This window comes from Tachyglossus aculeatus, chromosome 19, assembly GCF_015852505.1.
Source record: "Tachyglossus aculeatus isolate mTacAcu1 chromosome 19, mTacAcu1.pri, whole genome shotgun sequence".
NCBI classification, from domain to species: domain Eukaryota; kingdom Metazoa; phylum Chordata; class Mammalia; order Monotremata; family Tachyglossidae; genus Tachyglossus; species Tachyglossus aculeatus.
In genome coordinates this window covers 31,925,176-31,937,536 of record NC_052084.1, presented here as the reverse complement: position 1 = coordinate 31,937,536, position 12,361 = coordinate 31,925,176, and the positions used below count along the sequence as shown (strand labels likewise).

The window sequence follows — 12,361 nt, the reverse complement described above, 5'->3', positions numbered from 1 at the left end:
TTCAATCCTTTAGCCCTACCTTTCGATTTAAAAACCTTCACACTCAAAAGCCACCATCTTGGAATGGCAAGTCCAAAATACTACCCTGTGTTTCTATTTCTTTTTCTACCGTTCTGAATATGCATCAAGACAAGAAACTAACACAGGTGGGCACACATGTAAACTTCAGAGGTGCCTGCGTACATCAGTCATTAGTAACGCACACCCAGGCTCAAGTCTCTGGCCAGGACTCAGTAAATGTTGGCTTAATTCCCCAGTCAAACAAAATTATCCCAGTCAGATTGTCTCCGGCTCTGTCTGTTTGTGGCTTAATGTCTTTGTTTGCTTGAAGTCTTCTCTCGATACCTCCCCGACACCCACAGTCCTGTTTGCTAATTATACATAGGATTAAGGAGGCAGTTCACTTGTCAACCATAATTTTTCACTTGTCACCAACTATTAAACAGGGTATCTGTTAAGTCTTGTCTATGGCTAGATGCATAGTTACAGCCCATGGCTGAATAAACACGATAGGACTATGGGCTCACTGAGATTTGCTTTTTGCCTATTGATTACGGCTCATTTATTGATTTATTTCAAACTGCCAGACACTTCTTTTTTCATCTGGTTGCTCATTTCTTTGGCTATTAGTGCCATAAAGATGGAGGAGGGAAGAAAAATGTGTGCTCTGAGTGGCTTACTCTTTATCTCAGAGCGGTCATATTTCAAAATCCTTACCCAAGAGTTAGAGGTACATGTCTTCCTGAGGCCAAGCGTAAGATGAGACAGGATCGCTGGGACTCCCCCTTTTTTCTTGAGTTTCAGGGTCTCTTCTCTGTCCACCCCCAACCCTCCATCTCCTTGTCTTTCAGGCCACAGAATGTGTGAAAACGTTCAAGCGGGAACAGTAACTCCAAAATGAATTCAGGTAACCAAGCAATCACTGAGTTTACCATCGGCTTAAAAACACTCAATCAACTCTCTCCTCATAGATCTCCTTCAGAGAAGTGTTTTAAAACTGCAGATTTGTAGACCCTGGTCTTGTCTCTGCCACTACTAGTTTTCCCCACCTCAAAAATGAGAATAATTTCTACTCTTGTGAGAACAAAATACTACTTCTCATGATGTAAAATTAATACATGAAATGTAGTAATAGTAGTAGTAGTGGTTATTGAAAGCCCATTTGGTGCTCTGCACTATACAAAGTGCTTGAGAAGCACAGAAATAACCAAGTGGCGTGTGCCCTCCCACAGGGAGCTTACACCCTAATGGGGGAGATCAGCATAAAAATATTTACAACTACAGAGGTCAAAAATGAAAGATACAAATGTATACGGTACTATCGAACAAATCAATCAATCAAGGGATTTACTGAGCTCTCACTGGGTGCACAGCATCATACTTTAGAGCTAATGAAAGTACAGTTGGTAGACATGATCCTTGCCCTCAAGTACCTTAGAGTCTAGAGAGAGAGACAGACGTTAAAATAAATATATTATACAACATATTATATGATATTGTATAAACATATGATAGAGATATGTAAAGGTACCGTCAACAGGATTTGGTGAAAGATTGCATATCTGGGTTGAATACGAGAGATTAGTCTAGGATAATGCCATGGTTGTGTTGGGCTTGCGTTTTAAGTGCTGGCTCTTCAAAGTGTTCAAAACAGCCGGCTTTTTGATCGCTATTTGTAAGTGCAATTTTCTAACTACAATGCAACATATTTTGGCTCTGTTTTTCTGAATTATTTTGATGAATTTCTGTTGTTTAGCTTTTCTTAATGGAGTTTATATCATCTAAGAAACAACCTGCAAATGTAAGCGCACAGAGCAGTCACAGCAGTGTTCCACACACGCATACAGAGCGCTCAATAAGTACCATTGATTGCAAAAGCCTGTAACCGATTTTTTCTTTTTTCTGATTATTAATAAAGATGATACACTGGCAACAAGCACCAATCCTCCCAAACACTTCCTCTTCCTTTAATCAGCTAACAATATAGAAATACTGTTACTCGTTACTGTCCTATATTTATGGTCTTTCTGCCAATTTTAAATCTGAGAGACTGGGTTAGCCAAGATGAACTGGGTTTACAAGTAAAATTTCAAGATGCTGTTTCAAGTAATTTACTTAATACAATCATACAGCCACCTGTTCTTTCCCTCCACCTGCTAATTCTGTGATTCTATCAAAACACACATTAAGTTTGTCCAGCCTGACTAGTCCTCTATAAACCCACTTAAACTTTTCATGATTTGGTTCTTTCTTGCCTCATATTTGACTCCCCCTACCCCTCCCGAGTTTGTTAAGATGAAACCCCCAAATTCATTCATTTTCCTTATTTTGGAGACAGTACTAATTGTTTTCCTGGCCAGGCTCATCTAGAATATTTAGGTCTTTGCTGCCCATATCCCTACGCTGAAATGCTTTTTTAATATTGCATGCTTTTGCATACTGGGCTATCTTCCTTTGTCCCCACTTCTAGGACTATATCTTTGAACAGCGCTTTATAAAGTCCCATTTCATTTGGGAATATTCCTTGATTTCCGGAACAAAGTAGGCGACCTCCGGAGATCTAAATCTGACCGAGATGTTCTCATGGCCAACTTTTTTGTTATCTCAGTTTCAGAATTTTTGCCATATGGCATGCCCCGGTCAATGAGGATTTTGATCTCTCTGAGATCTAGGTTTAGAAAAATGGAAGTGTCAGTTCTCTTTTAATAAAAGAAAAACTATGTGTCCTTAGCGTTGTGGAAATTATTCTTTGCAAACACCCCTCAACAAGAAAGCGACTAGAGGGACTTCCTTAAGACTATAAACAAACATACTGATAAATCAATTTAAGAAAATTTACAAGTTATTTAAGGCTTACAGGAAGGCATCTGACAGGTTTACTACAACAAAAATAACTTACTCTGATAATTTATAACTTGAGATACAATGTAAAGGAGTCTATGCAAAAATCTGTATTTCTTCATGCAGCAGTTGTGGAACCCGAGACTTAATTTATTTCCTACTTTTTCGTATAATAAAGAAAATATATGTCTTTGACCTTTCCTTTTACTGACCACAGCTGCTTCTATTTACGGTTCTGCATATAATCTCCAACAAGAAATTTATTTTTCTTCCTTAAATTATACTCCTTGAAAAAGAGGTATTCTTCCTGCCCACAATTTCCAGACCTATCTCTGTGACCTTTCAATGTCCGTGGAGGAAACAAATGAAAGTCTCATATCCTTCTAACTTGACATTGTGCTAATAGAAAACTCAGCTTCTAAATCACAAAATTTTTTTTTTCCTGTAAATGAGAAACTGGAGGAGTGTTTATTTGTAGTCCTGCATTCCACCTTCTCTTCCAGATGTCACCATCAAGCTGCTGCCGGCCTGGCTTGACTACAGGGAAGAAAGAACGGGTGACTTTTGAATCCTGCTGAAAAGACCTACTTTCAGGTTCCTTATTTTTGTTCTTGCGACTCTTTGGGGCTTACTGCTGCCCAGTAATAATAACGATGATGACAATAATAAAATTCTGGTATTTATTCAACACTCCCAGTGTGCTGAGCACTTGTTTAGTACTAGATCGGTTAGTAACTAGTAGTAGATTGACAGTAACTAGATTGGTTACAATCTCTGCCCCAGAGAGGAATCTCCCGCTAAGAGGAATCTCATCTTCTGTAGATGACAAAAGTGAAGAAAAGAGAAGTTAAGTGACTTGTCTGAGGTCCCATAGAAGGCACAAGTGGCAGAGTTGGTACTCCTGACTCTGCGTCTTGTGTGCTCTGTCCATTAGGCTACAGACTGAAATGACTCAGAGCCTCTTATAAAAGATCAGCTGTCCAGTGGTAGCCCAGGATACTACCACCCTCATCTTTTTCCAGGGATTATTTACAAGGTTCACAACAGTGTACCTCCAAAGTTTCATCCTGAAATTTCTACCACCATCCTGGGACTTTCAGGATTGCACCCCAGTGGCACGGGAAGCAGCTGGGATTCAGCTAGTCAATCCTTATCCCAGGGCTTGGCGAAAACCCCTCTTCCCTCCTCTGCTCTGCTGTAGTGTTTTTCTCCGACAGATGGGAGTCCCACAAACTCCGCTAGCACGGACTCTAGAGACCATAAATCGTAGTCTTTTTTTATCATTATGAGTTAAAGACTTTACAGTAACAGTCTTATTCTGCTGGGCAATTTCTAATATTCAACTCCAGATTCAAAATGCCTCTCCCTAAAGCTGATACCTTTTCCCCTCCCAGTATCCTTGCACTTCCCCGCAAGCAATCCTGGAGGTTTTTGGGACACAGGCATCCCGGTCTGCTTCCCCCAGTGAACACAGCTCCTTTAGGAAAACGCCCCAGCTAACATCCGATAATGGAGCTTGGCTCCTGAGCCCTGTGCTAACTGCATCTTAATCCTCTGAATGCTTGACCCCGACTAAGTCTAAAATGGTTTCCTGCCCCCCACCTAGTTCCCCTGTTGTTACTGGCGGAATTCCAAACCAAGTTAGTGATCGACACTTTCAGTGATTGACTTCAGGAGTAGGTCCTGTGGGAGTGACTGCCTTTTCCAGAAAAAACTGAGTTTGTCTCCAGGTATGGAGCTAGTAACTGAATTTGTCTCCAAGTATGGAGCTAACCAAGCTTAACCACCACACTCCTTTGGAAGACGGTTAAGTACAATTTCCTTTCAAGGGGACTACTTGATCGAGAGCACCTCTGGCCTGAGACCAACTATTTGCTTAACAGTTAGCTTCCCTCTCATTTACCTCCACAATGAAACCCCAACTTGCCTTGGATGGAGAAGACAGGGCTCAATCTTCTCTAAATAAAACTCTCCTGGCTATGGGGTAACAAAGCATAGCAAGTACCTTTGGGAGGGAAAAAAAAAACACAGCGTTCTCCTCCTTGAGAGTTCATCACCCAACATAGCTTTCGACCTTGAGATCCTCACTCAAGTCATTGTCGCTGTAGCTACCCCTCTCCCTTCCACCTGCACTACAAAATGAATTTAGTATCCACGACTAAATCTGGGCTTTATGTAGGGATTTACAAAATCCAACCATGTTGGAATCAATCAGTTCATTAAAATGCATTACATATGAAGAAGGTGCACTCACCTGTTGACAAAGAGATCTTTCTCTTCTTGGAACTCGGCTTAAACACAAAGCAGCCCTGAAAATGACAACAAAAACACTAAATTCAAAAAACCCACTGACAGGGATAGTAGCATATCTTTAAGAGGGCACGGTTAGAATTCTTTCTCTTTTGTTGCACATTCTTTGAAGAGGAACTAGTCAACTTCTGATCATTCCCAGTCTGATTACCTGAACTGTGGATTATCTAGGCCTTTGATATCTCCCATGAGAAGATGAGCAGAGGGGAGAAAACACTGAACTCAAGGTAAGTCAATTTTGCAAATGAGAGATATCTGGTCTATACACAGCATATGCAAATGGAAGGTGTATTGAGCTGTGAATTAGGAATGCTGGTTTTGCTGTGGATCTCCTGTGAAAGTTGGACAAATAACTTAACCTCTCCGGATCTGTTTCCTCAAATGAGTATTGGGGATCATCATCATCATCATCAATCGTATTTATTGAGTGCTTACTATGTGCAGAGCACTGTACTAAGCGCTTGGGAAGTACAAATTGGCAACATATAGAGACAGTCCCTACCCAACAATGGGCTCACAGTCTAAAAGGGGGAGACAGAGAACAAAACCAAACATACTAACAAAATAAAATAAATAGAATAGCTATGTACAAGTAAAATAAATAAATAAATAGAGTAATAAATATGTACAAACATATATACACCCTCCTTCTAGCTCCAGGGCATGCCAGAGAACTTCCTGAAGGACTCCCCTACTCAAAATTAAAGCTTCCCACTAAGAAACAGTTCAGGTTGCCTGGTGACTTTGGGGTAGTCAAATGAGTCCACGATAAAGTAGCCGTCACCCAGAGCCTGGCCACTTCACTTTCCAATGGCTTCTTCCCCACTGCTTTCAAACATGCTTGTTTATCTACTATATGGCATTGTTATGTGCTTATTATTTGTCAAGCACCGTTCTAAGCGCTGGGGTTTCTGGTTTGAAAACTACGCGGTCTTTTAAATCATTAGACTCAGAAACATAATGGTCAGTAGCAAACTTTGTGTTGGCCTTCCCCACATTTACCAATTACCAACCCCTCCTCGGAGTCTTGTCTGGGCCCAAGGATCTGACTTCTAAGTCTCAAACCATGTCGAAGTGGAGTTACTATCCTCTGCATGCGAAGCAGAACTATGGACTCCTCGTATAGTCACGTGTGTACAAAGATCAATGCATGTACCATTCCTTACTGTCCTTGGGGACGACTGCTTCTACACGTTGAACTGCACACAGCCGACCACTGAAGTTGGGCCTCACCAGGTGTACTGACTTCTGCTTGACCTGACTTCAAGTTTACAGGTCCTCTAGCGCTTAATAGATAATAATAATACTGGGTTAAAGCGCTTACTATGTGCCAAGCACTCTTCTAAGTGCTGGGGTAGATACAAGTTAATCGGGGTGGACACGGTCCCTTATCCCACATGGGGCTCACGTTCTTAATCCCTGTTTTACAGCTAAGTGAGGCTCAGAGAAGTTAAATGACTTGCCCAAGGTCACTCAGCAGATCTGTGGCGGAGGCGGAATTAGAACCCAGGTCCTCCTGGCTCCCAGGACCGTGCCCTATCCACTAGACCACAATGCTTAAACCCTCCAAGCCATCCAACACCTTTTACTGCTCCCCACATGCTGGAAAGCAAACATCTTCCTGCAGGAGATGCACAAGCCTGCACGGTCATCCCTTAGAAGCCATGGAGAAGCGGTGGAGAAATAACTGCATTTTTCATCCGGCCTGTGTTCACTTTCGAAGCTGAGGAGAAAGAAACCAACCAACCCCGTGCGACACTGGGCAGTCACGCTTCCTAATAACAGAGATGTAAGAGCCATTTCGATTGAAACGCCACGCTGAAATTGCATTCCGGTTTGACAGGGTGCATCGATAAAAGCACAGCCTACGCGCTGCTTTCTGCTTTTCCATGCCATCGTAGGCCTATGATTATTATTTTTCATTTTTGATCTGCAGCCGCAAAAAGGCGGTTAGAAGCTGGGTGGATACAGGCAAATGGGGCTGGGAACAGTCCCTGTCCCAGGTGTGGCTCACCGCCTCCATTCCCATTTTCCAGTTCATTCATTCAATCGTATTTATTGAGCATTTACTGTGTGCGGAGCGCTGTACTAAGCGCTTAGGTCAGTGAGGCCCAGAGGCGTTAAATAACTTGCCCAAGGTCACACAGCAGATAGGAGGCAGAATAAGAATCTAGGACCTTGGGACTCCCGCACTTTAGCCAATGGGCCATGCTGTCTCTTTGGGATAATGATAATAATAATATTTTTTCTTAAGCGCTTACTATGTGCCAAGCACTGTTCTAAGCGCTGGGGGGGGATACAAGGTGATCAGGTTGTCCCACGTGGGGCTCACAGTCTTCATCCCCATTTGACAGACGAGGCAGCTGAAGCCCAGAGAAGTGAAGCGACTTGCCCAAAGTCACACAGCTGACCAGTGGCAGAGCCGGGATTAAAACCCACGACCTCTGACTCCCAAGCCCGGGCTCTTTCCACTGAGCCACGCTGCTTCCTGGTGGATTGGGATTCATTCATTCATTCAATCGTATTTATTGAGCGCTTCCTGTGTGCAAAGCACTGGACTAAGCGCTTGGGAAGTACAAGTCGGCAACATACAGAGACGGTCCCTCCCCAACAACGGGGATCGGACTTGTTGTCTGTCTCCCCCCTTCTAGACCGTGAACCCGTTGTTGGGACTGTCTCTCTCTATACCCGAACTGTCCTTTCCAAACATTTAGCACAGTGCTGTGCACACAGTCAGTGCTCAATCAGTACGATGGAATCAGTACGATGGCCTCCCCGGCCACCCACAAGGGAGCAGGGCCGGGTGGGAGGGGATAATAATAATAATAATAATGGCATCTGTTAAGCGCTTACTATGTGCAAAGCACTGTTCTAAGCTCTGGGGAGGATACGAGGAGATCAGATGGTCCCCCGTGGGGCTCACAGTCTTCATCCCCATTTGACAGATAAGGTAACTAAGGCCCAGAGAAGTCAAGTGACTTGCCCAAAGTCACACAGCTGACAATTGGATTAGAACCCATGACCTCTGACTCCAAAGCCCGTGCTCCTTCCACTGAACCACACTGCTTAATAATAATAATAATAATGGCATTTGTTAAGTGCTTACTATGTGCCAAGCACTGTTCTAAGCGCTGGGGAGGATACGAGAGCAGGTTGTCCCACGTGGGGCTCACGGTCTTCACCCCCATTTTCCAGAGGAGGGAACTGAAGCCCAGTGAAGTGACTTGCCCCAGGTCACCCAGCTGACCAGTGGTGGAGGCGGGATTTGAACCCATGACCTCGGACACCCAAGCCCGGGCTTTTCCCCCGAGCCACGCTGCTTAACAATAATAACAATAACAATGGCATTTGTTAGTCATTCATTCATTCGTATTTGAGCGCTTACTGTGTGCAGAGCACTGTACTAAGCGCTTGGGAAGGACAAGTTGGGCTCGCTTACTATGTGCATAACCTGTCCTAAGTGCTGGGGAGGACACAGGATCAGATTGTCCCATGTGGGGCTCACAGTCTTCCCATTTTCCAGAGGAGGGAACTGAGGCCCAAAAGAGTGACTTCCCCCAGGTCACCCAGCTGACCAGCGGAGGAGTCAGGATTAGAACCCATGACCTCCGACACCCAAGCCCGGGCTCTTTCCCCTGAGCCACGCTGCTTAACAATAATAACAATAACAATGGCATTTGTTAGGCATTCATTCATTCTATCGTATTTATTGAGCGCTTACTGTGTACAGAGCACTGTACTAAGCGCTTGGAAGTACAAGTTGGGCTCGCTCACTACGTGCAAAGCCTGTTCTAAGCGCTGGGGAGGATACAAGGTGATCAGGTTGTCCCACGTGGGGCCCCCAGTCTTCCCATTTTCCAGAGGAGGGAACTGAGGCCCAGAAGAGTGACTTGCCCAAGGTCACCCAGCTGACCAGCGGAGGAGGCAGGATTAGAACCCATGACCTCTGACAACCAAGCCCGGGCTCTTTCCCCTGAGCCACGCTGCTTAACAACAATAATAACAATAACAATGGCATTTGTTAGTCGCTTACTACGTGCAAAGCCTGTTCTAAGCCCTGGGGAGATACAGGATCAGATTGTCCCACGTGGGGCTCACAGCCTTCCCATTTTCCAGAGGAGGGAACTGAGGCCCAGAAGACTGCCTTGCCCCAGGTCACCCAGCTGACCGGCGGAGGAGGCAGGATTAGAACCCATGACCTCTGACACCCAAGCCCGGGCTTTCCCCCCCCCACCAAGCCATGCAGTTTAACAATAATAACAATAACAATGACATTTGCTAGCCACTCATTCATTCAATCGTATTTATTGAGCGCTCACTGTGTGCAGAGCACTGCACTAAACGCTTGGGAAGGACAAGTTGGGCTCGCTCACTACGCGCAAAGCCTGTTCTAAGCGCTGGGGAGGACACAGGATCAGGTGTCCCACGTGGGGCCCCCAATCTTCCCATTTTCCAGAGGAGGGAACTGAGGCCCAAAAGAGTGCCTTGCCCCAGGTCACCCAGCTGATCAGCGGAGGAGTCGGGATTAGAACCCATGACCTCTGACACCCAAGCCCGGGCTCTTTCCCCTGAGCCACGCTGCTTAACAATAACAATGACATTTGTTAGCCACTCATTCATTCAATCGTATTTATTGAGCGCTCACTGTGTGCAGAGCACTGCACTAAGCGCTTGGGAAGGACAAGTCGGGCTCGCTTACTACGTGCAAAGCCTGTTCTAAGCGCTGGGGAGGACGCAGGATAAGACTGTCCCACGTGGGGCTCCCAGTCTTCCCATTTTCCAGAGGAGGAAACTGAGGCCCAAAAGAGTGACTTGCCCAAGGTCACCCAGCTGACCAGAGGCGGGATTAGAACCCATGACCTCGGACACCCAAGCCTGGGCTCTTTCCCCTGAGCCACGCTGCTTAACAATAATAACAATAACAATGGCATTTGTTAGTCGCTTACTACGTGCAAAGCCTGTTCTAAGCGCTGGGGAGGATACAGGATCAGGTGTCCCACGTGGGGCTCACAGCCTTCCCATTTTCCAGAGGAGGGAACTGAGGCCCAGAAGAGTGCCTTGCCCCAGGTCACCCAGCTGACCGGCGGAAGAGGCAGGATTAGAACCCATGACCTCTGACACCCAAGCCCGGGCTTTCCCCCCACCCCCAAGCCATGCAGCTTAACAATAATAACAACAACAATGACATTTGTTAGCCACTCATTCATTCAATCGTATTTATTGAGCGCTCACTGTGTGCAGAGCACTGCACTAAGCGCTTGGGAAGTACAAGTCGGGTTCGCTTACTACGTGCAAAGCCTGTTCTAAGCGCTGGGGAGGACGCAGGATCAGGCTGTCCCACGTGGGGCCCCCAATCTTCCCATTTTCCAGAGGAGGAAACTGAGGCCCAAAAGAGTGACTTGCCCAAGGTCACCCAGCTGACCAGAGGCGGGATTAGAACCCATGACCTCTGACAACCAAGCCCGGGCTCTTTCTACTGAGCCATGCAGCTTAACAATAATAACAATAACAATGGCATTTGTTAGTCGCTTACTACGTGCAAAGCCTGTTCTAAGCGCTGGGGAGGACACAGGATCAGATTGTCCCACGTGGGGCTCCCAGTCTTCCCATTTTCCAGAGGAGGAAACTGAGGCCCAAAAGAGTGCCTTGCCCCAGGTCACCCAGCTGACCAGTGGAGGAGGCGGGATTAGAACCCATGACCTCTGACACCCAAGCCCGGGCTTCCCCCCCCCCCCCCCCCCCCCCCCCCCCCCCGCCCAAGCCATGCAGTTTAACAATAATAACAATAACAATGACATTTGTTAGCCACTCATTCATTCAATCGTATTTATTGAGCGCTCACTGTGTGCAGAGCACTGCACTAAACGCTTGGGAAGGACAAGTTGGGCTCGCTCACTACGCGCAAAGCCTGTTCTAAGCGCTGGGGAGGACACAGGATCAGGTGTCCCACGTGGGGCCCCCAATCTTCCCATTTTCCAGAGGAGGGAACTGAGGCCCAGAAGAGAGACTTGCCCCAGGTCACCCAGCTGACCAGTGGAGGAGGCGGGATTAGAACCCATGACCTCGGACACCCAAGCCCGGGCTCTTTCCCCTGAGCCACGCTGCTTAACAATAACAACAATAACAATGACATTTGTTAGCCACTCATTCATTCAATCGCATTTACTGAGCGCTCACTGTGTGCAGAGCACTGTACTAAGCGCTTGGGAAGGACAAGTCGGGCTCGTTTACTATGTGCAAAGCCTATTCTAAGCGCTGGGGAGGATACAGGATCAGACTGTCCCACGTGGGGCTCACAGTCTTCCCATTTTCCAGAGGAGGGAACTGAGGCCCAAAAGAGTGACTTGCCCAAGGTCACCCAGCTGACCAGAGGCGGGATTAGAACCCATGACCTCGGACACCCAAGCCCGGGCTCTTTCCCCTGAGCCACGCTGCTTAACAATAATAACAATCACAATGGCATTTGTTAGTCGTTTACTATGTGCAAAGCCTGTTCTAAGCGCTGGGGAGGATACAAGGTGATCAGGTTGTCCCACGTGGGGCTCACAGTCTTCCCATTTTCCAGAGGAGGGAACTGAGGCCCAGTGAAGTGACTTGCCCAAGGCCACCCAGCTGACCAGAGGCAGGATTAGAACCCATGACCTCGGACACCCAAGCCCGGGCTCTTTCCCCTGAACCACGCAGCTTAACAATAATAACAATAACAATGCCATTTGTTAGTAGCTTACTATGTGCAAAGCCTGTTCTAAGCGCTGGGGAGGGTACAAGGTGATCAGGTTGTCCCACGTGGGGCTCACAGTCTTCCCATTTTCCAGAGGAGGGAACTGAGGCCCAGTGAAGTGACTTGCCCCGGGTCACGCAGCTCACCAGCGGAGGGGGCAGGATTAGAACCCATGACCTCTGACACCCAAGCCCGGGCTCTTTCCCCTGAGCCACGCAGCTTAACAATAACAATGACATTTGTTAGCCACTCATTCATTCAATCGTATTTATTGAGCGCTCACTGTGTGCAGAGTACTGTACTAAGCGCTTGGGAAGTACAAGTCGGGTTCGCCTATTACGTGCAAAGCACTGTTCTAAGCGATGGGGAGGATACAAGGTGATCAGGTTGTCCCACGTGGGGCTCCCAGTCTTCCCATTTTCCAGAGGAGGGAACTGAGGCCCAAAAGAGTGACTTCCCCCAGGTCACCCAGCTGACCAGCGGAGGAGG

At 46.5% G+C, this 12,361-nt stretch overlaps 1 protein-coding gene across 3 annotated transcripts in view; it reads right to left on the bottom strand.

Moving 5' to 3' along the window:
• Positions 1–12,361, bottom strand: part of ORC3 (origin recognition complex subunit 3) — a 64,963-nt gene that overhangs the window by 51,902 nt on the left and 700 nt on the right. For 2 of the 3 annotated variants that reach the window (XM_038760962.1, XM_038760963.1), the window contains exon 2: positions 5,096–5,150. In XM_038760962.1, the coding sequence (XP_038616890.1) occupies positions 5,096–5,150 (55 nt within the window). Of the gene's footprint in view, positions 1–2,899; positions 2,979–5,095; positions 5,151–12,361 lie in introns of those variants that run through there. The other variant, XM_038760964.1, reaches the window with a different exon arrangement.